At 42.5% G+C, this 24473-nt stretch overlaps 2 protein-coding genes across 2 annotated transcripts in view; both read left to right on the top strand.

The window, feature by feature from the left end:
• The window catches only part of ZFAND2B (zinc finger AN1-type containing 2B), a 41772-nt gene extending 30709 nt beyond the window's left edge, over positions 1-11063 (top strand). Inside the window, exon 10 of the mRNA XM_073647326.1 lies at positions 6313-11063. Within this exon, the coding sequence (XP_073503427.1) occupies positions 6313-6387 (75 nt within the window). The 3' untranslated portion in view covers positions 6388-11063. The remainder of the gene's footprint in view (positions 1-6312) is intronic.
• LOC141161853 (uncharacterized) overlaps positions 4555-24473 on the top strand; it is a 57020-nt gene continuing 37101 nt past the window's right edge. The window contains exon 1 of the mRNA XM_073647319.1: positions 4555-5568. Coding sequence (XP_073503420.1) covers positions 4907-5568 — 662 coding nt within the window. The 5' untranslated portion in view covers positions 4555-4906. The remainder of the gene's footprint in view (positions 5569-24473) is intronic.

Raw genomic sequence — 24473 nt, 5'->3', positions numbered from 1 at the left:
CCATAATACAAATTCTAACAGTCTATTCAGTAGGACTATCAGCTGTGTATCCACCAGAGTTCAACACAACACAACTGATGGTCCCAACCCCATTTATAAGGCAAGAAATCCCACTTATTAAACCTGACAGGGCACACCTGTGAAGTGAAAACCATTTCCGGTGACTACCTCTTGAAGCTCATCAAGAGAATACCAAGATTGTGCAAAGCAGTCATCAAAGCAAAAGGTGGCTACTTTGAAGAACCTAGAATATAAGACATATTTTCAGTTGTTTCACACTTTTTTGTTAAGTATATAATTCCACATGTGTTAATTCATAGTTTTGATGTCTTCAGTGTGAATGTACAATTTTCATAGTCATGAAAATACAGAAAAATCTTTAAATGAGAAGGTGTATCCAAACTTTTCGTCTGTACTGTATATCATGTTATTAAATAACGTGTACCCATTAAAATATATAAATCCTACAAAGATGGAACGTTACTCAAATATATCAGTGATTGCATGTTTTATTGAACAATTCAAATTACATAAAGTACACATAGAAAATGGGGATATATACACAAATGAATCAAATAATGCTAGATGAGAGATACGTAATTAAATGCTATTACATCAGTTTAGAACAGAACATGAGCACTGGTATTTGGCTTGCCTATAAAGTCCATAAATATCCTTGCCAAGGATATAATTGTATATATCTAAAGGCAATTAGGATGTATACAAAGTAAATTATATCCACATCAATAGAGGCATGATATATGTTAAAGCGCAAGTGCATAAAGAAGTAGATACAAAAGTGCCGATAGTGCAATCAGTGCAAAACTTCCCTTGTGAAAGCCAGTGAGGCGGAACGTACGTCGGGATTTGCTCTATGTGAGAGGTCTGTAGATATATTATTTACTGCTTTTTCATTCCTTATTTCTGTTTTGCACTATGGGCACTTTTGTATCTACTTCTTTAAAAAACAAAAAAACAGTGCGCCGCTGATCTGACCTGTTCTAAGCTCTCCACAGCCCCCACACTCACCTGGCACATGTCACCGCTCATCATACACTTGCACTATGCTAACAAAACTGTTCAAAATGCCGTGGTTGCCCTATATTCGCGGTCCCCCGCAAATTCGTCGAAGTTTTCCGATTTTAAGAAAGTTTTCTCGCCTTTGTGATCACAAATCCGAATGTGCCATATTCGTGGCGAATTTGAAACTTTCGAACATTCACCGAACAAATTCGCTCAACACGACTCTTCAACTTTTATCTAAAGTTCTGATGATAAAGGAAAGTCTTGTGGAAAATTCCAAGTGGAATTTAGACCAGAACATGAAGATACGGTATCCATTACTCACTTAATATCTGGTGATGGCGCTGATTCAGGGACCAAAGACAGTGCTTGCAGATTACCTTAGAAATGATACCAGCACCATTACTTCTGTATGCCGCAATTCTGAGGACAGCACCATCTAGTTAGACACCGAAGTATGAATAAGTAGACAGGGCCTAATTATTGCCAGACAACCAAAGAGAAATTATTAGACCAGTAAAAATTAACTTTTAATAAGTACGCTAAAAGCATAAAAGGTCTAAACAATCCACAATACGTATAAACAAGACAAACATACCATAGGTTATTAAAAAGTTTTTAGGTTAGGTAACACACCAGCCAGGAGATAGGGAGAGGATTAGCCCATACTATTTATCCCTTAAATCTCTTCCTTCCTGGCAGCGGAGGTTGGCACCCTAATTTATGATGCGTGGCGCCCCCGCTCAATCCTCTGAATCTATGCGTATACACCTTTTCTACCTTTCTCATGATTGTATTTTTGCTCTGTCTTAGGATAGGTTTAATAATAGGGATATAAGGGACACCTACTTTGAGCTGGGGCATCACGCAGCATAAATTAGGGTGCCAACCTCCGCTTCCAGGAAGGGAGAGATTTAAGGGACAAATAGGGACAGGATTAGCCTGTACTATCTCCTGGCTGGTGTGTTACCTAACCTAAAAACTTTTTAATAAAGTTAAGACCCAGGGTCTTCTGTGGGCGTAACGCTACTCAGACAACACAGGGTGCGGGTAAAACAGTGTGGCAATACATTATTGAACCACAAAGCGGACAATAAACACACAGAACAGCCCCAGCAAATGCCCAAGATGGTACAACATTACACAGTCCTCACCCTTCCTTCTCCGCCCGCCTGGGATAGAACAGCTGTGACTTTGGAGACTTCCAAGGCCGACTACCTCAACCAATGGTCCCCCGCTTCTGGTGGGCTTCCACAGAGAATAGGTAGCGGTAAGCTTAGGAAGCTAGCAGTCCATCGAGGTGCAAGGCCAGGAGACCCGAGGGTCCAAATCTGGCCGCTCCGAGAGTTTCCATGGAGCCAGGCGGCCAGTGGGTCCCTCCTGGCAACTCCAATGTCTTCATGAGTTCTAGGCGACCCGTGGGTCCCTCCTAGCAACCCCGAAACAACATATCCATGGGGCCAGATGACTTCTTCGTCCTCTCTCCTATAAGTCAACACAACACAATAGTGTATTTCTCTTGACTTAACAAATCTAATCATCTAGCTAATTAAGATTTTACTCTGTATCGTCACAATAACCTATGGTATTTTTGTCTTGTCTATATGTATTGTGGATTGTTTAGTCCTTTTATTCTTTTAGAGTACTTATTAAAAGTTAATTTTTAGGGGTCTAATAATTTTTCTTTAGTTGTCTGACAGCACCAACTATTGGTCACAGTTCCACCCCTCACTGTGTCTGGGATGCAGTTACTGACAGCTCAGCCGTCCAATCTTGTACAGGGGCGTGCTAGAGCTGTCAGTACTGTGATTGACAGCTCAACCATCCAATCTGGTACAGGGGTGTGCCATAGCTGTCAGGGTGGTGATTGACAGCTCGGCTGTCCAACCTGAGACTGGGAGGCACTTGCTATTGTAGCATCGGCATCTCTGCCCCCTGCCAGGTTGAGACGCCGTCCCCGTTACCGCCGCGGTCCTGCTCCGGCATCTTCCGGCCTCCATGCTGCGGCTGCTGGTGCACGCAGCTTCCCTGGCTCTGTGCTTAGGGCGCGCGCGCGCTCCCTCCCTCTTAAAGGGGCCGCGCGCGCCGTCCTAAAAATTCCCCGGCCAATGGCCGGAGGACTTTCTCTATAAAAGGCACCTCCTCCAATATGGAGGTGGCCGTGCAAGGTTTTTGCTCTGTGTTACTTACTTTGCTTCAGCCCTCAGGTCCTCAGCAAGTCATTCCTGTCCGCCAGTCTGATCTTCAGTCCAGTCCGCCAGTCTGACTACTTTCCAGCCCGACAGTCTGTCTACAGTCCAGTCCGCCAGTCTGTCTATGGGCTCTGCCCGCCTGATTACCTGGAAGCACCTGCTTGTTACCTGCCGTGTCCGCCAGCCTGCTTACCCGGAAGCACCTGCCAGTTACCTGCCGTGCCTGCCAGCCCGCTTACCTGGAAACACCTGCCTGTTACCTGTTGTGCCCGCTTGTCTGCTTACCCGGAGCACCCGTCTGGCTATCAGCCAAATCAAACTGCTTGTCTACCCGGACCACCCGTCAGCCTGCCTGCCGTGCTCATCTGCTGTACCGGTCAGTTCCTGCCTTCTGACCCGTGGGAGTCACCTGCTCTCATACAAGGTCAGTCCCAGAGTGGCACCTGGTCCCCCTGCTCGGTTCCTCCCTGGTTCACGGAGTCTACTGAGCCGCTGTGTGACCTTGGTCGGGCCGAGTAGATACTTAGTCACGCCCCTCTGGCCCCTCCTTGCACCGCAGCATAGAGGTTCCACCACCCGGATCCTTAACAGCAATCTTCACGTGTTCATTATCCCAGTTGAATGCCAGGCTACTTAACTGAGCTGTTCCCCCCACATCTCTGCCTGACATACATTCAGCTAGTGTGGGGTTTGTTCTCTGTGCTTGAGTTCTGTTTATTGATCTTCTGTTGCCTGACCTTGGACCTTGTTCTGACCATCCGTCTGATTAACCGCTTCTGCTCTGATCTGCTGTCCTCCTGGAATTCTGACCAACGGTACGTTACCTGACTACGCCTTTGCCTCTTTCCTCTGTTTATGACGTACCCTCCTGGCTTTGACTTCGGACTCCTTGACCATCCCGTCTCACGTCCTGGCCATGAAAAATGACTCAGCGTCACACTATTAATGTGCAACATTTTTGGAAAAAAAGGATCTAGAATCTAGATCCCAGCAAAGAAATATAATCTGAAACACATACTAACAGGATGCCTGTCATATTGCACATGAACAATAGCAAGATTGCTATTTTTGTATTCATCTTGACTTTCAATAAAACAACAAATTATATGAACCACGAAATGGTGCTTTAAATAACAACTTGCAAATAAGTCGTCATATGGCTGTATCGATAGAAAAGTAACGTTAAGGCACTTGGTGGTGGTGATCTCGATTTCAGCTCAAACGTCTCATGATGGATTTAATTTTGCCTTGGAAAACTACCTCTCCTGTATTAAATAATAGTTAAAAGAATAAGTAAGTTCTACTGAATTATAAAAACATGCATAAAAAACAATATAAAATGCTAAAAAAATGTAAGATACACAAGGTTTCTTGTTCTTGCTGTTTTAGTGATGTTATGTTGTATGCAATGTACTCATAGTTGGTATAACTTTGGGGAAGAAAGAAAACCACAAATTCTCCATAAAGATGTAATATAGAAAAGTTAAAAATTTCACTGTGGAATAAAAAGTTTGCGCCTGCGCCACCCATGACCATAAAAGGGTTAACTTGGCTAATCTGTTGTAGTGGCTAATCTGTTGTAGTGAAAGTGAAAACAGCGCGGGGACTTTCTGCTCCCTTATCTGTATAGAATATAAAGAAGATGCCAGAATAATTTGTACAGAAAGGTAACAACACCTGTATAGAGAACAATGCTCTCAAGAATTCTTGGATTCTTTAGAAGTGAGGATGAAAAAAGTGAGGCCAAAAAAGTTAAAGAAAGGAGCATGAATAATCCATGTTTGCTGAGTGAAGATGAGAGAAAACAAGCCGAGGAAGCTAAAGAACGAACCCAACGACTTTTATCGGATGCTCTGAAGAAAAAGGAAAATCTTCTGGTGGAGGATCCCAAGGTTTTTGGAGACTTGAATTTAGAGAAGCTTTATCCATTCATCACCACAGATCTGGTTGAGGAGCTATGCCGGGAACTAGAGAAAGTGACTTTTGCAAAAAATAAAGATCCTGACCAAGATATTGGAACTATTGCGTATGTATACCGCTGTTCAGAAGACAGAACCATCCATCTATGTGCACCATTTTGGAAAACAGATCCAGAATCTAAATTCCAACAAGATACAATTATCCACGAGGTTTCCCACTTTCTTGGATATGGTCATATGGTCCAGGAGAACAGTGACAGAGTGCAGAAGTCTCCACAGTCTATGTTGTGCCCTCAGACCGCTTACTCAGTGGCTTCAGCCCTGACATCATCCATGGATCATCCAGGAACCTTCACGGACGGCTCCTACTCCTGCTGTGGTGAGACCTCCCGGGACACCGTGTGCCAGAAATCCTGGGTTTCTAACCAGATCAGGTAGGCGTCATATATTTATGTATTACTATGCAGTATAAAGAATATTTAGTAATTTACTGATCTACTGCAAATTGCCAAAAAGAAGAGAAAGTGGAGCAAGGAGGAGACAGATCTACAGGGTCATCAGTAGGCTTTCCCTCATATGGAGCAAAGTTTCAGTTTGCTACCCAAATCTGTATCTAAATACCCTGAGCAAATTAGCTATGTACATAGGGTATATAAACTATGGGAAGGAATGTATAGAGATTGGCACGTAATAAATTTTGGACATCCGTTGGGTTTCCTGTGCACCAGAAAATTAAATCTAAAGCAGCTCTTAATTTGACATACTTTCCGATGTAAATTATTGCACTGTGCTCGGAGGGGTCAAGCTTCATTTTGTTATACCCTTATTTTTATTTATTTATTATTTTTTGTTTACAAAAGTGACACACAAGGGCAAAAATTTGCAATTTTTTGACCAAACATGTCTTGTGGCAAGTTTTGGAACCGTTTTATGATAAATACTAAATATCTCCCTTTGTCTTTCTACAAGTGACTCTGAGACTAAATAACAGATCCATAGCTGATATAAATGGCTGCTGTAATTTAGCTACTTCCTAGATTAAGATACAAAAGTAAGAGCTCAGGAGAAAAACTAGCGATCACAAGAAAAGGCAGATTCTCGGGAGAGTAAGTTCTAATTTTTAACCTTACATCTAACTAATTTGATAATTTATCATATTTTTTATTATTATTTATCAGGTTGGTGAAGTTGATGCACAAAGTGGAACGTCTTTGGAAACAAATACTCCTGGTGCAGAGATGTCCTGCTGGTGATGAGACCTCTACTACTTGTGATAATCCAGATACCCTGAGTGAAGAGTTGGGGGCAGATACTTGTAGTATAAAGACATAATTTTCTTTTGGAGATACGGATATATCTAATGATGAGACAGATGCATCTGAGGAGCAGACGGATATTGTTATGCAGATGGTAAGGAGATGGATGACTCTGGTGAAAACCCAGGCAGGTCTGTTGAAGACACAAACTAATTTGCTAGAGAAGCCGAAAGATCTGATGAAACAAATCAATCTATTGAAGATACAAAGAAATCTATTGAAGATGCAGAGAAATCTGTTGCAGATACAAACCAATCTGTTAAGGGCACAGGATAATGTTTTGAAGGAAAAGACCAATATGGTAAAGCCACTGGCCGATATGTTGGAGTCACTGGACAAAATGTTGGTGACACAGATCAATGTGGAGAAGACAAAGGCTGACGTGGTGAAGACCCTGAGCGATATGCTGAAGACACTGGCCGATGTATTGGAGAGACTGTATATGTAGAAACGTAGGTTGTTACGTTATAGATACAGGCCAATGTTTTTTTGAGCAAGTATGGGTGCAAGAAATTGCAATATTGGTGCAACATGCAGAAAAAAATGTACTAGCATCTCAATGACTTAACCCTTTAAATTTACTATTTTATTTTTAAGTGTCCTGTTGTGCCACAATATCCTGGTTATACCACTACTGTACTGCCATATTCATTGATCCCTGTTTATATCAATCTGTCTGTTCTGGTTTCTGTCTGTTAATTCTTGTAACATCCTTCATAATCACAGCACTGAATTAACACCTGTATATCTCTCTGCCAGTATATTTTCCTAGTTGTAATTTCCTGTAATCCTTTGATCTCAATTCACATCTCTCTATCTATCCATTTTGGACTGTCTGCAGTCCTTGCTGTATAGCAAGTATACCCCCATATTAGCTCCGGTGTCTTAATTAACCCCAGCTGTGATTCTCTGATCTCTGGCTCTTCCCCTCTGCCCACACCCAGTCTAATCATAGATATATAAATATATGTAGACACAGGTATGGTGACTGAGGTCTGTGTGGTTATCTGCTTATCACATTTACTCAGCTTTTCTTTAAATCTACTCCTATCCTTTCGCCATGCTAACAAATGCTCTTACAGTTTTTGCTCTACTAATCGTCATTCTCCTTCGCTATCACCAAACCCCAGCACACTCTAACCAAATAATCATCTCTCCGTTCCTCTTACCTCCCCACCTGACTTCATCTGCCGACCTGCTCCTCAACCTCAGATCTATCCCACTAAAACATAAAACAAATCGGCGACTCTCCTTCTCCCACCTGCTCGCCCTCTCTCTGCTTCTCCTCACTGCTGGTGACATATCTCCAAATCCTGGACCCCCACAGTTGATACCTCTCATTTATTCCCCCTCCTATCGCACCCAACCAAATATAAACTACTGCAACCTCTGCTACATAAAACCTGTGCCCCTGACGCCCACCCCCCTGCTCCCTCTCTCTGGAGCACTCTGGAACGCCCACTCTGTCTGCAATAAGCTCCATGTGACTCTTTACCTCTCGAAATTTCTCCTTCCTGGGCCTCACCAAAACATAATTGACACCTTCTGACACTGCCTCCCCTTCTGCGCTGTGCTATGGCGGCCTCCACTTCACCCACACTCCTTGCCTGATAACAGACTTGGCGGAGGAGTGGGTCTTCTCCTTTCTACCAACTGCACCTTTAACCCAATCCCACCTCTACCTTCCCTCATCCTCCCTTCTTTTGAAGTCCACTCAGTCCGCATCTACTCTCCCTCTAACCTCCAAGTTGCTGTCATATACCGACCTCCGGGCCCAGTCACTGCCTTTATTGACCAATTCTCCACCTGGCTTCTTCACTTTCTCTCTGTTGACATTCCCACCATCATCATGGGTGACTTCAACATCCCCATTGACACCCACCAGTCAGCAGCCTCCAAATTCCTGTCACTTACTTCTTCTTTTGCACTTACTCAATGGTCCTCCTAAGCTACCCACACAGACGGACACACACTAGACCTCATCTTCACCCGACTCTGCACCCTATCTAACTTCACAACCTCCCCTCTCCCCCTATCTGACCACCATCTACTCACTTTCTCATCCCTGTCCTCCTCACCTGTCACCCATGTCCAGCAACTAACACACCCCCACAGAAACCTTGCACATCAAGACACTCACACACTCTCTGACTCTATTTTACCCCTTGCATCCATATCCTCACTCCACGACACAGACTGCTCCACTGCCTTCTACAATGCCACTCTCGCATCAGCTATTGACTCGGTTGCCCTTCTCGTGCATGGCAGAGTGCGACGAGTCAATGCAATCCTGGCACAACAACCTCACTAAAGAGCTTCGGCAAGTGTCCAGGGTTTCGGAGCGGTGTTGGAATAAGACACATTCGCATGACGACGTCACTGCATGCAAACAAGCAACACTCGCTTTCAAATCAGTCCTCACCTCTGCTAAACAGGCCTACTTCACAACCCTCGTATCTTCCTTATCCTACAACCCCAAACAGTTGTTCAACACTTTTAACTCCCTTCTCCGCTCTCCATTGCCCCCTCCGACCCCCCTCATCTTTGCAGAGGACTTTGCCACACATTTAAAAAATAAGATAGACCAAATAAGGCAAGTCTTTATTGTTCAACCATCACAACCCCTTTGTATACCAGACCAATGCCCTTCCCCCATAACCTCCCTCTCCAACATTACTGAAGGAGAGCTTACTCATCTCTCCAAATCACACCTCACCACTTGTGCACTCGACCCCATCCCATCCTACCTCCTCCCCAGCCTCACTATCACACTTATCCCAGCCCTAACCCACCTTTTCAACCTATCACTAACCTCTGGTACCTTCCTTTCTGCTTTCAAACATGCCACAATCACGCCTATCCTCAAAAAGCCATCCCTCGACCCAACCACTATGTCAAGCTATCGCCCCATATCGCTGCTTCCAAACTCCTTGAACAGCATGTCCACGCTAAACTTTCCTCCCATCTCTCATCTAACTTGCTCTTCGACAACCTACAATCTGGTTTCTGTCCCCATCATTCCACTGAAACTGCCCTGACCAAAATTACTAACGACCTACTTACTGCCAAAGGTAACAGATGATTCTCTATACTTCTCCTTCTAGACCTATCCTCTGCCTTTGACACAGTTGACCACTGCCTCCAACTACAGATCCTCTCTTCCTTTGGCGTCAAAGACCTTGCCCTATCCTGGATCTCCTCATACCTTTCCATTTGCACATTTAGCGTCTCCCACACTACCTCCTTATCCCACCCTCTCTCTGTTGGAGCCCCTAAGGCTCTGTCCTAGGACCTCTACTCGTCTCCATCTATACCCTTGGCCTGGGACAACTCAAATTCCCATGGCTTCCAGTATCACCTGTACGCTGATGACACTCAGATCTACCTCTCTGGCCCAAACGTCACCTCTCTGCTATCCAGAGTCCCAGAGTGTCTCTCAGCCATATCCTCCTTCTCCTTTCGCTTCCTCAAGCCCAATGTGGCAAAACTGAACCTCCATCTCATGTATCTTCCCCACCTGATCACTCTATCACAATAAACGACATCATGCTTTCCCCTGTACCAGACATCCGCTGCCTGACTCAGCCCTGTTCTTCAAACTGCACATCCAAGGTCTTTCCACCTCCAGCTCAAAAATATTTCCAGAAGCCGTCCTTTCTTCAACCCTCAATCTACTAAAATGCTTGTGCATGCCCTCATCATCTCCCGCCTGGACTACTGCAACATCCTCCTCTGTGGCCTACCTTCTAACACTCTCGCACCCCTCCAGTCCGTTCTTAACTCTGCTGCCCAACTAATTAATCTCTCTCCTTGCTACTCCTCTGCTTTTCCCCTCTGCAAATCTCTTCACCAGCTCCATTTCCCCAGCGTATCCAAATCAAACTACTAACACTGACCTACAAAGCCATCCATAACCTCTCTCCTCCGTACATCTCTGAACTAATCTCCCGATACATTTCCTTACGTAATCTCTGGTCCTCCCAAGACCTCCTTCTCTCCTCCACACTTATTCGTTCCTCACCCAATCGCCTCCAAGACTTCTCCTGAATGTCCCCCATCCTCTGGAATTCTGTGCCCCAACATGTCCGATTATCCACCACATTCAGATCCTTCAGACAGAACTTGAAAACCCATCTCTTCAAGAAAGCTTACAGCCTGCCATGACCACGCTGACTCCCCACCACCACCGGAGCTGCCTCCTCAACACCACTGGAGCTGCTGCAACCCCCCAACCTACTGTTTCCTTCCCCGTTCCTATAGAATGTAAGCCCGCAAGGGCAGGGTCCTCTTCCCTCTGTACCGGTCTATCATTGTTAGTTTGTTTATTGTAAGTGATATCTGTATTTTTTATGTAAACCCTTCTCATGTACATCACCATGGAATCAATGCTGCTATATAAATAAATAATAATACTGTACATTACTGCTTTCATAATCGTAGCTCAGATCAGGGATACGACAATCAACCATTATTACCATTTGCTTATTGTAATTGTAAATGTAATACGTTATCCACGTATTGTTCGCTGCTTGGAAACCATTGACAAATTGATTTTGGTTGACTTAATTCTCATCTCGGCAATGAACCTGCATTTTGATGTTTTCCATGAAAAATCTACATATATGCTGATACCTGCAGTTAATTCTTTTAGTTTATAAAGCAAATAAATGAAAATTGTTCTTCTCAGATTCTGTATTTTTCCTTATAAAATAATTAAAAAATTATTATCCAAGAAGAGGATGAACCGCACTCCTGACTTTGGAAGAACGTATAGAATAGACTTTATTTAACCGGTTCCCGACCGCCCACTGTAGATAAACGTTGGCGCTTGCTGGGCTCTGTGCAGCGCCGACGTTTAAAAACGGTGGGTGGTCTCGCAGCGCTCAGGACCCCCAGGGTCCTGCAAGCGCTGCGATTCCGGTGCAGAGCGTTAGCTCTGACAGGGGACATCATCGGGACCTGATTGGATCAGGTCCCAGTGATGTTAACCCTTTGCTATGTTCTATATGCCGCGATCTATAGTGATTGCGGCATGTAGAAGATAGAAGGAGGAGAGGGGGTCGTTTTACTTACATCTCCGAAGACCCCTGATACCTTCCAGGACCTGACGTTGCTATGGCAGCTGGAGGTCACATGACCGCCTCCAGATCTGCCATATATGGTGTCCTGCCTGGCTCAGCCTGCAGCTGAAGCCAGGCAGGAGACTGACTGTGAAACAGTCAGCGAAGATCTCATGTAATGTAATACATGTCTATTACATTACATGAGATCAGTGATCAGAAAAATAAAAATTAATGTCCCATACAGGGACTAAGTAAAAATGTGAAAAAAAGTAAAAAAAAGGTTTTTAAACTGTTAAAAAAAAATCACAAAATAAATAAAAATAAATAAATAAAATATTAAACCAATAAATCTGTATATTTTTACAAAACCAAAAAAAGTACACATATTTGGTATCGCCGCGTCCGAAGCAACCCGAGCTATAAAACTGTCACACTAATTAACTCCTTCTGTGCACACCGTAATAAAAATAAATAAAAAGCGGAGCAAAAAAATATGCTTTTTCATCATATCGCCAAACAAAAAGTGGAAAAAAATGCGATCAAAAAATAAAATAGAAATAAAAATGGTACCACTGAAAACGTCATCTTGTTCCGCAAAAAAAAAAGCCGCCATACAGCTCCATCAGCCAAAAAATAAAAAAGTTATAGCGCTCAGAATAAAGCAATGCAAAAAAAATATTTTTTTCTATAAAATTATTTTATTGTGTAAAAGCGCCAAAACATAAAAAAAATACAGTAAGTGTAGTATCGCTGTAAACGTACTGACCCGAAGAATAACGCTGCCTGATCACTTTTACCACACGCAGAACGGCATAAAAAAAAAACCTCAAAAAACAATTCCTGAATTGTTGATTTTTGTTAATTTTACCTCCCAAAAAACGGAATAGAAAGCGATCAAAAAATGTCACGTACCCAAAAATGGTACCAATAAAAATGTCAACTCGTCCCGCAAAAAACAAGCCGTCACATGACTCTGTCGGCCGAAATATGGAAAAATTATAGCTCTCAAAATATGGTGATGCAAAAACTGGATTTTGCAAAAAAAAGCGTCTCTTAGTGTGTGACAGCTGTCAGTCATAAAAACCCGATATAAATCTGGTATCTCTGTAATCGCACTGACCCGAAGAATAAAGTAATCACATCACTTATACCACACGAGAAACGGCGTAAAAAAATAAATAAAACCAATTCTTCACCTGCTACTGATTAGTTTATTATGTCTCCCAAAGATTGCAGTAAGACTCTGCTCACATTTATCCTGCGCTCTGCGCTGAGCACTTACACCAGAGTTTCCGTGTAAATCTCTGAAATACGTGATTCAGACGGAACCCATGACGGAATATTCCCTGTAATGAGGCAGATATAGGCCACTGTGGATGCCATCTGGCCTGTGATCCCACGGTGTCAGTTTTTTTAGGCGTGCATAAAAGTGCGGTTGGCCACAGTTTTGTGCACTTCTGAAAAAAAGGACACCGCTAAACAGAGGCCAGACGGAGTCCAGAGTAACTCTGCTGCCTCATTACAGTGAATGGATCCCGCAGGGGTTTCATCTGAATTACATCACTTGGAAATTTAGATGGAAACCCTGATGTAAGTGCTCAGCCTCGAGCGCCGGATAAATGTTACGTAAAATGTTCCCAATAAAAGCTTCAACTCAGTCCTCAAAAAAAGCTAGTCCCCACTCAGGTCCGTCATCTGTTAAAAATATAAGGGACTTCCAAGTTACTGGTAGCAGAAAGGCTCTGGAAAAGCGAAATGGCCCTTGCCCCCCAAAAGAAATTCAGAAAATTTTGTGCTCCCAAATCCAAATGCCTATTCTACAATAATTTGTTCTCCAATTGTCAAATAGTGCTCCGTCCCCCCCAGATCTCGCCGTATGGCTGAGCGGTACGATACAGCCACATATGGGGTATTGCCACTTTTAGAAGAAATTGTGTGACACATTTCGGCACCATTTTTACCCATTGCCCTGTGTGAAAATGTAAAATCTGAGGGTAAAACATTTTTTTGTGATAAAAATATAATTATGCTTTTTTCACTGCCCAATGGTATAAATTAAAAAATAAAAAAATACTACTTCCCTAGATGAATTCCTTGAGAGGTGTAGTTTACAAAATGGGGTCACTTGTGGGGGTTTCTGCTGTTTCGGCATGTCAGCGACTCTTCAAATGTGACATGGTGTCTGCTGCCTATCCCAGCCAACATAGTGCTCCTTTCTCTTCCGAACCCTGCCGTACACCAAAGCAGTGGTTTCCCCCCACATATGGGGTATCGGCGTACTCAGGAGAAATTGTACAACAAATTTCATGGTGCAATTTCTCCTGTTACCCTTATGATAACGCAAAATTAGGGAATGAAGAACATTTTTTGTGGGAAAAATGTGAAAATTTTATTTTTACGGCTCAATATTATAAACTTCTGTGAAGCAGCTGGGGGTGCAAGGTGCTCACCACACATCTAGATAAGTTCCCTAAGGGGTCTAGTTTCCAAAATGGTGGCACTTGTGGGGGGTTTCTACTGTTTAGGCACATCAGGGGCTCCCCAAATGCAAGATGGCGTCCGCTAATTATTCAACAAATTTTACATTCAAAAAGTCAAATGGCGCTCCTTCCCTTTCAAACGCTGCCGTGCACCCAAACAGTTGTTTGCCTCCACATATGGGGTATCAGCGTGTTCAGGAGAAATTGCACAACAAACTTCATGGTGCAATTTATCCTATTACCCTTATCATAACGCAAAATTAAGGGATGAAAAACGTTTTTGTGGGAAAAATGTGAAAATTTTATTTTTACAGCTCAATATTATAAACTTCTGTGAAGCACCTTGGGGTTCAAGGTGCTCACCACAGATCTAGATAAGTTCCCTAAGGGGTCTAGTTTCCAAAATGGTGGCACTTGTGGGGGGTTTCCACTGTTTAGGCACATCAGGGGCTCCCCAAATGCAACATGGTGTCCGCTAATTATTCAAACAAATTTTACATTTAAAAAGTCAAATGGCGCTCCTTCCCTTTCAAACCCTACCGTGCACCCAAACAGTGGTTTGCCTCCACATATGGGATATCAGCGTGTTCAGGAGAAATTGCACAACAAATTTCATGGTGCAATTTTTCCTATTACCCTTATGATAATGCAAAATTAAGGGATGAAAAACGTTTTTGTGTGAAAATGTTATTTTTACAGCTCAATATTATAAACTTCTATGAAGCACCTTGCTCACCACACATCTAGATAAGTTCCCTGAGGGGTCTAGTTTCCAAAATGGTGTCACTTGTGGGGGGGTTTCCACTGTTTAGGCACATCAGGAGCTCTCCAAACGCAACATGGCGTCTGCTAATTATTCAGACAAATTTTACATTCAAAAAGTCTAATGGCGCTCCTTCCCTTCCGAACCGTGCAGTGCGCCCAAACAGTGGTTTTCCCAGTGGTATCAGCACGCTCAAGAGAAATTGCACAAAAAAATTTGGGTCCATTTTTTCCTGTTACCCTTGTGAAAATTTTAAAAAAATTGGGTCTAAAGTAACATTTTTGTGAAAAAAGTTAAATGTTAATTTTTTTCTTCCACATTCCAAAAATTCCTGTGAAGCACTTGAAGGGTTAATAAAGTTCTTGAATGTGGTTTTGAGCACCTTGAGGGGTGCAGTTTTTAGAATGGTGTCACTTTGGGGTATTTTCTGTCATAAAGACCCCTCAAAGTGACTTCAAATATGATGTGGTCCCTAAAAAAATGTTTTTGTAAATTTTGTTGGAAAAATGAGAAATCGCTGGTCAACTTTTAACCCTTATAGCTCCCTAACAAAAAAAAACTTTGGTTCCAAAATTGTGCTGATGTAAAGTAGACATGTGGGAAATGTTATTTATTAACTATTTTGTGTGACATATCTCTCTGATTTAAGGGCATGAAAATTCAAAGTTTGAAAATTGCAAAATTTTCAATATTTTTGCCAAATTTCCGATTTTTTCACAAATAAACGCAAGTTATATCGAAGAAATTTTACCACTATCATGAAGTACAATATGTCACGAAAAAACAATCTCAGAATCAGGGGAATACGTTGAAGCGTTCCAGAGTAATTACCTTATAAAGTGACAGTGGTCAGAATTGAAAAAATTGGCCTGGTCACGAAGGCAAAAACAGGCTCTGGTGCGAAGTGGTTAAATAATCGGTATCTCAAAAATCATTGTAGCGTTGCAGGTGACGCGCCCCCTGGGCTCGTGGGGTGCTCGGCAGCCGGGCCTTCTTGTAGATGGCTGGTGGTGTTGGGGGATGTCACAGTGGCTGGCCCAGTCCGTGACCGAGGGTGGTCAATCCAAAAACATAAAAGGGGGATTTTTGGTTAAACGTAAAAATAAAAAGGGGAAATAAAAAGGTTTGTCAGAATGTCCGTGACGCCACCTGTGGTTTATGGTAATGGGTTACCAGCGCTGCAACAGTCCGCTGAGGCTGATGTTAGGGGCAGCTTTGATGGGACGGCTCCCCACAGGTGGAGCAGGCCTCAGGGCAGTGTAGAGTTGTAGGAAGATGGCGGTGTCGCCGGGCTCTGTGGTGCGGGTGAGGTGTCGCAGAGGAAATAACAGACAGAGGTGGTGGCTGAAGTCATCCGAGTCTTTACTCACTTTTTAGCTCAGAGCTTCTCTCTGCTGTCACACGGCGAGCTGCGGCCGCCAGGGAGGGGTTCAGCGCTTTCCCAGGTTGTTCAGGAGCATCTGTCAGGACCCCGCTCTCGTGTGTTCCTCTCTTGATCAACTTCCCCGCCTTGAGTCCCCCACTAAGTCCCATACGGGTACTGCGATGTCCCTATGGGTAACGTGGAGTTCCCGGACCGACTGGGTGCCCTTTTTGGTGACTTGTGGTGGGGTGGTGGCGACTGCACCTGGAAAGTACAGATGCCTCCACAACCAAAGACCTTGTTATTAAGATGGCCTGCAGTTATATAGATATCTGGTAAGTGCTTAGATAAGTGCTTCCTCCACCCTCACTCACTACGTGGTTCCCCCTAACTTTGGTTCCCCCCCATATCTCCATTCAGGACCGGGGCGGCACTATGGTGCTTTTGGCCCCCTTCAGAACTGGAGTGGTGTAGTGTTGAGTGTGTTATTGGGGCCCTGAGTGGTACTCCGTCCTTACCTTGGGAAAGGAGATACCACACCTCTATATGAGGTGCAGTACCCCTATGGCGACTGAACCCTCAGAGGCGCCACACAGGAATGTTTTCAGACTGATGAAGGTTCTTCTTCAGGCTCTGTGAGATTTAAAATAACAATAAATAGTTACCTCACCACTCAACTGTCCCAACCGCCCACCATCCACTCTTCGGCGCCTCTTTCTTTCCCCTTTGCCAGTTACACACACATTCTCTTTGACTTTTCAATCCAGGCCTTGTCTCTCTCGCACCTCAACTGGACCCCAGTCATAACTACGTATACAGACCGTGTCAACGCTCGGGCAACGTGCGTAGTAATGTCTGATGCCTAGACAAGGCAGAAGACCCAGCCTGGAGTGAAGAGGCCAAAGAGAATGTACATAATGGGGAAAGGGGAAAAGAAGAGGCCTTGGGAATAGGATGTCAGGTCTGGTAAGTGGTGGAGTGCGTATTATTTGTTTTTTTTTTTAAATTTGCCTACTCCTCTATAGTTCAGCAAAATGGTGACCTCAGCTAGCCACCAATTTGCTGCATTCACATGGTGCAATTTTCAAAAAATCCATATTCTGGAGAACATGAATTTTTATAAAATTTGAGGAGGAATTAATTCTACTCAAAAAACTTCACTCGTATCAAATTCCTGTACTTTACTCTTGGAATATTTTGCACCTCTATTGTCAGTGTGGACATGAGTGAATGTCCTAACCAAATAGGAAGTAACAAGCTGTCTGTCTGTAGAGGTATTAATAAAGTCCTGTGATTACAGCAGCCTCTGCACTGATTCATACCGGCAGTGTCTGTCTCTCTGCACTGCAGAAGGAGGAGATTGGTTCTTGTAATGTGAGCAAACAGCAGCCGGAGACCTTGCCATAGCCAAGCCTAGCTTTATAGAAAAAAAGTGGGGTCTAGGTCAGCAAATGCAATAGTCTCCCGACCACTTGTCATTTTAAGTTGCTTTTGTAATTTCAAACTTATTACATAAAAAATAGATACATAAGCATTTTCCACCCAAATTTACCCCAATATTGCCATTCAATGTTCAGATATTTTCATAGAATGCATAAATAATGCATCTATACAGTATCCAAATAATAGCACTATAGAAAGCTATATATTTTCCAAACGTGTCCAAGAAATCTGCAGTACAGTGCTTATATCGTACTTCAATACAATGTCAACCATACAATACTTAAATAACACTCCTATATAGAGTCCAAATAATACTGCCAAACAGTGTGTAAAAAGTCAACAGGTTAAGGAGTTTTTCTCCTTTTTTGCTCCAGTTATCACATATGTGTGGTCATTTTTGGTCCTTCTAAGTCCCTAAGGACTAAGGCCCTTCCTTTATCAGCAAAGAGACCACCACTTTCCACCAATACTCCATCACAAGCGATAGACTTAAAATTAAAGTTGACTCATTTATTGAAAGGGAAAGTTCTAATTAACTAATTGCGGAATTTAATTAGTGAGGTCATTCATTCTGTTAAGAAATGGCTGTCAAAGATGGATCTTACTTAAAGAAGGAAGGCAGCAAATGTTGTACCTGCTGGTTTTAGCCCTTGCTCAGTGAGTAAAATGGGTCGTTCCAGACATTGTACCGAAGGAGAAAGAACTTTGATCAAGAAGTTGATTGGAGACGGGAAACATATAAAGAAGTGCAGAAAATAATTGGCTGCTTGTGTAAAAAGATTTACAATGCTTTAAAATGGCAAACAACATCCGAAACACGTGGTAGGGAAATATATCCTACCATGTGCATACTGTAGATCATAGAATAACAAGAATGCCAAAGAAGCATCCAATGAGGGCGATCAAAGTAGATCTTCAGTTATCTATGAGTACTGCAACTATCAGAAGATAAACTGAAAAAATGAACTGGAGTATAAGTTGTTATGCATGCAAAATAGGAGCATGTTCACACTGGCCTTTAAACAGAGAAAACCTAGGACAGTTTGTGAGACGACCCATAAACCCTCAATTCAAGCCACAGTACACTGTGAAGACTGTAAAACATGGAGGTGCGAGCAGAATGGTTTGGGGATGTTCCTCATACTATGGAGTTGGGCCCATTTATCGCATACCAGGCACCATGGACCAGTTTGACTATATCAAAAAACTGGAAGAGGTCATGTTACCTTATGCTGAAGAAGAAATTTCCTTGAAATGGGGATGTCAACAGGAAAATTACCCAAAACAAACCAGCAAGGGGGCAACATCCTGGTTCCAGACCAACAAGATTGATGTTATGAAGTGGCCGCCCGATCCCCAGACCTCAATCCGATTGAGAATTTGTGGAGTGACATCAAAAAAGCTGTTTTTGATATAAAAGTTAAGAATGCAAAAGACCTGTGGAACGTAGTGCAGTCAGCTGGGCTGAAGATCTGTCCTCCGCAGGTGTCAGATGTTAGATGTGACTCTATGCCACACAGATGTAAAGCAGCTATCAGAAATAAAGGTGATACAACTAAAAATCACTTCAGTGATTAACAGACAAGTGAAGTCTGGAAACAAATTTCAGTTTATGTTGTAAAGATTCGAGTTTGTAAATGATAATACAGACACTGATATATTTCGAGCAGCCGATTATGCCCTTTTTCTTCATTTTCAGTTTAAAAATGAATATTTTGTTCATGTTTTCATTTGGAATTGAATGTGCAGCTCCCAGCGCCTTTGTCTTTATGGAAATAAATGCGATTATGAGGACTGGGATTTTTCTCAGTTGTGTTAAACACATTGCTGTTATTTTGCACATAACTTTATATGACTAAACCTATAAAGAAGCTGCATAAGACTTTGGCCAGATTAAAAAAAATGAAGATGGAGCCTTTGATGACTAAGCAATGTCCAAGTAGTTGCTCAGGGAGATCAGATTTAGAAGCTTTACTGCATAAAAGAGAAAGAAAAACAGGCAAATGAACCTGAAAATAAACTCTTCAGCTTTTATCTAAAGTTCTGATGATAAGGGAAAGTCTTGTGGAAGATCCCAAGAAGTTTGGGGACCAGAACATGAAATGCAGTATACAGAAGTTGCAAATATCACTCAGGAACCAAAGGTGTAAAACACCCTGGACCATAAAGTCTTAATCTGTCTGGCTATTATCTTATGTACTTTGTTATAACATCACATGAAAAAATGTCTGTAGTGAAAGTGAAAACAGCGCGGGGACTTTCTACTCCATTATCTGTACATTATATGAAGAAGACGCCAGAAGAACCTATATAGAAAGGTAACAACTCCTTTATAGAGAACAATGCTCTCAATGCTCTTTACTATTAGTAAGGATGAAAAAAGTACGGCCAAGGAAGCTAAAGAACGAACCCAAAGACTTCTATTCGATGCTCTGAAGAAAAAGGAAAGTCTTCTGGTGGAAAATGTCAAGGTGTTTGAAGACCTGAATTTAGAGAAGCTTCATCCACTCATCACCACAGATCTGGTGGAGGAGCTGATCCGGGAACTACAGAAAGTCATGTTTGCAAAAAATAAAGATCCTAACCAAGATATTGCAACTATTGCGTATGTATATCCCGGCTTTGAAGATAGAACCATCTATCTATGCGAACCGTTTTGGAAAATGGAACCAGAATCTAAATCCCAAGAAGAAACAATCATCCACGAGGTTTCCCACTTCCTTGGATATGGTCATACAGTCCAGGAGAACAGTGACAGAGTGCTGAAGTCTCCACAGTCTATGTTGTGCCCTCAGACCGCTGACTCGGTGGCTTCAGCCCTGACATCATCCATGGACCATCCTGGAACCTTCACAGACGGCTCCTACTCCTGCTGTGGTGAGACCTCCCGGAACACCGTGTGCCAGAAATCCTGGATTTGTAACCTCCTCAGGTAGGTGCTGCATATTTATATATTTTCATGCAGGATAAAGAATGTCTTGTCATTTACTGATTTACAAATTGCTAAAAGAAGAGATAGATAAATCCATGGGGTCATAAGTAGGCTTTCCCCATATGGGACAAAGTTTCAGTTTGCTGCCCTAGATCTATATCTAAATACTCTGACCAACTGGTGTGAGGACATCTACCTGGCGCCTAGGACCTCGGGTACATGCTTCTACCTATGTACATTGGGTGTAAGAACTATGGGAGGGAATGTATCAAGATTGGCACATAATAAATTTGGCACATCTGTTGGGCTGCCTGTGTGTAAGGTGCCCCAGCGAGGTAGTCGTGGGTGAGCTGTAGCTCCCTCTTGCTCTGGCGCCCTACAGACAATTCGTGTCCTCCCTCTGATGTGTGGCTGTGTATGTGGTGCTCTCCACTTACTTCAAACCATCCGATCGCGGCTGTCTCCAGGCATTTCTCTTCTGGGACTAAGGCAGCAATAAATTCAGAGGACACGAGGTTCTTAACCAGAACTTGGACTTTACTTGGGGAAGAGGAATATGTACAGTATTTACAGGCAGATATAATGGATAAGGCCCGACAGGTTATTATCTCTCTCACAGGCGCTGGCAACATCTTCAGCCCTGGTTCCCTCTTTAAGTGAAGCATCTCTGTGACTCTAATCTCTAGCCCAAGAGACTCTTCTGCAATACCAACAGTGATCTGGATCCGATTTCTCTCCCCCACGTCTTAGCCTGGAGTCCTATTTATCTTCCTCTGCTTTCTGCAGACTAGAAGTGCCCCGGGTCCTCACTACCTCTGATGAGTTTCTCCGGCCAGCTAACAGGACTCTTACTGTTGCGTAGGGAAACTTTCACACTATTGATCCCACTGTCTGAGGGTATGGAGCTCCTGTCTACCTTAGCAGCCACATATATTCATGCTGCCCGTACGGTTCACTGTCGTATCTCTAACTGAATATAACTTCCTGCTTCTGGAAACTAAGCAGAGATTTTCCTAAAGTGCCCACCCTCTGTGGACTGTCATCACACAGCATTAACCCATCACTGTCTGTAACACTGCTAGCAGACTCAACCTGACATCTGCACCCTGGAGAGTGGCATCTTGTGGCTGATTACAGGTACTGCAGCCCACAAGGAATTATGCCAGGAACAAGCTCTACAACACTCATTGCTTGATCAGGGCACTAAGTTCCCCCTCTACTCTACTGGACACTTCTCTTAACTACCTCAGTGCCAAGGGAAGGCTATGTCCTTCCTCACTATTACATGTGCACCAGAACATTAAATCTAAAGCAGCTCTTGATTTTACATACTTTCTAATGTAAATTATTCCGCTTTGCTCGGAGGGGCCTGTGCACCAGAAAATGAAATCTTCGGCAGCTTGGAAGTTGTGTTGATTTAAAATAATTTCTGATGTAAATTATTCCGCTGTTCTCTGAGTGGCCAAGTTCCATTTTGTTAATTCCTCACCTACTATTTTTTTTTAGAAAAATAACACACAAGGGCAAAAAGCTGCAATTTTTGGCCAAACATGCCTTTTGGCAAATTTTGGGACCTTTTTATGATAAATATTAAATATCCCTCTTTGTGTTTTTACAAGCGACTCTGATGAACACGGATGAAGCAATTTAGCTACTTGGTAGATTCAGATACAAAAAAAAGAGTTCAGGAGAATAACTAGCGATCAGAAGAAAAGGCAGGTTCTCGGAACCATAAGGTTTGACTTTTAACCATGAATCTAAGTATTTTTTTGATGTTTTTATTATTTCTATTATTTATCAGGTTGGTGAAGTTGATGCACAAAGTGGAACGTCTGTGGAAACAAATACTCCTGGTGCAGAGATGTCCTGCTGGTGATGAGACCTCTACTACTTGTGATGATACAGATACCCCGAGTGAAGAGTCGGGGGCAGATACTTGTAGTATAAAGACAGACTTTTCTTTTGAAGATACGGATATATCTGATGACGAGACAGATGCATCGGAGGAGTAGACAGATATTGTTATGCAGATGGTAAACAGATGGATGACTCTGGTGAAAACCCAGGCAGGTCTGTTAAAGACACAAACCAATTTTCTAGAGAAGCAGAAAGATCTGATGAAACAAATCAATCTATTGAAGATGCAAAGAAATCTATTGAAGAAGAAGCAAACCAATTTCTTCAAGCCACATGGAAATGTTTTGAAGGAAAAGGCCACTATGGTAAAGACTCTGGTTGATATGTGGGAGATGCAAACCAAAATTTTGGTGACACAGGTCAATGTGGAGAAGACAAAGGCTGATGTGGTGAAGACCCTGAGCGATATGCTGAAGACACTGGCCGATGTGTTAGAGATACAGTATATGCGGAAACGTAGGCTGTTACCTTATAGACACAGGACAATGTTTTTTGAGCAAGTATTAGTTAAGAAAATTGATATAATGGCACCACATGCAGAAAACATGCAGAAAACATGGCCACATGCAGAAAAAAATGTTACTAAAATCTCAGTGACTTAATCCTTTAAAAAATTGTGTTTTTTTAAGTATCTTGTTGTGCCATGAAAAAAAAAGGGTGAAACAATATCATGATGATACCACTGCATATCATAATTATGGCTCAGATCAGGGATACAACAATCGACCATTATTTCCATTTGCATATTGTAATTATAAACGTAATCCACCTCTCGCTCCCCTCCAGGAAACCATCGAGAAATTGATTGTGGTTGACTTAATTCTCATCTCGGCAATGAACCTACATTTTTATGTTTTCTGTGGAAAATCTACAGAGGTGCTGACACCTGCAGTTATAATTTTTTTGAAAAACAAATAAATTACAATTGTTTTTCTGAAACTCTGTATTCTCCTGTATAAAGTAATTGTAAAATTATTAGCCAAAAAGAGGATGAACCGCTCTCCAGACTTTAGATGAACTTATAGAATTGACTTCATTTAAATAATCAGCATCTCAAAAATCATTGTAGCATTGCAGGAATATTTTCAGTTCTTTTTTTCAGGCTCGGTGAGCAGGTCTAAGGGCTGCAGTGCCTCCCATTGATTTCCACTCTACTTCTGGGTAAGAAGGAAAACTATGGGTTTAATAATCTATACAATCTGAGATGATTTAAAAAAAAACCTAGTTCAGACAGATTTTGTAATTGATACATGTGTGATGTGAGTGATCAGTGATGTATGAGCTATTACATAATAAAGGATAAATGCCAAAGGTCTAAAATACGACTATACAGGATGCCACTAAGTAGTGAGGTCTGAAGTGTCGCTCATTATGAGTGGGGTTGACATATTGTACAGTTTGATTTCAGCATTAGCTTGTGTGTACTGAGAACATAAAATATTATTTTGTTCCATGAATAGAGGTCAGACACTTGCAGACGAACCGCTTGTCAGAACGAAGGGGATGACATTGTGCACAGCAGTAAAAGTCTGCATTATAGCTAGTTACAAGTGGGGGTGAGTAGTATTTGTTATAAATGGTGCCCAAGACATAAGTGAGGGCTACAGAGAAGAAAGAAGTAAATATTCTTGTGTCCCATGAGACGAAGTTAGACACTTGCAGACGGACAACCTGTCAGAACGAAGGAGATGATGTGGAGCCCAGCAGTAAAAGTCTGCATTATAGCTATTTAAAAGTGAGGGTGAGTAGTATTTGTTATACATGGTGCCCAGGACAAAAATGAGGGCCTCAGAAGTAAGAAGTAAAGTAGTAAGCATCAGCTTGTATTGCTGTCGGTGTATTCTGTCTTAGGCGGAGAAGACCTGCCCACTTGCATGTGAGCACTGTCACTAAGAAGAAAGCGCAAGGAGATCTAGCATGGATGGTGTGACGATACAGCTTATTATCATAATAAGCCAGACGATTAGATTAGTTAAGCCAAGGAAAATACATTATTGTGTTCATGTTGACTTGTAAATGTATGTGTTTTTCTGTGGCTGATCAAGAAGAACATACGATTATT

This window comes from Phyllobates terribilis, unplaced genomic scaffold, assembly GCF_046119375.1.
Source record: "Phyllobates terribilis strain yellow unplaced genomic scaffold, ASM4611937v1 Scaffold_9__5_contigs__length_417890890, whole genome shotgun sequence".
Classification (NCBI taxonomy): domain Eukaryota; kingdom Metazoa; phylum Chordata; class Amphibia; order Anura; family Dendrobatidae; genus Phyllobates; species Phyllobates terribilis.
Note: the sequence above shows the minus strand (reverse complement) of the source record. Positions and strands in the feature narration are given on the sequence as shown.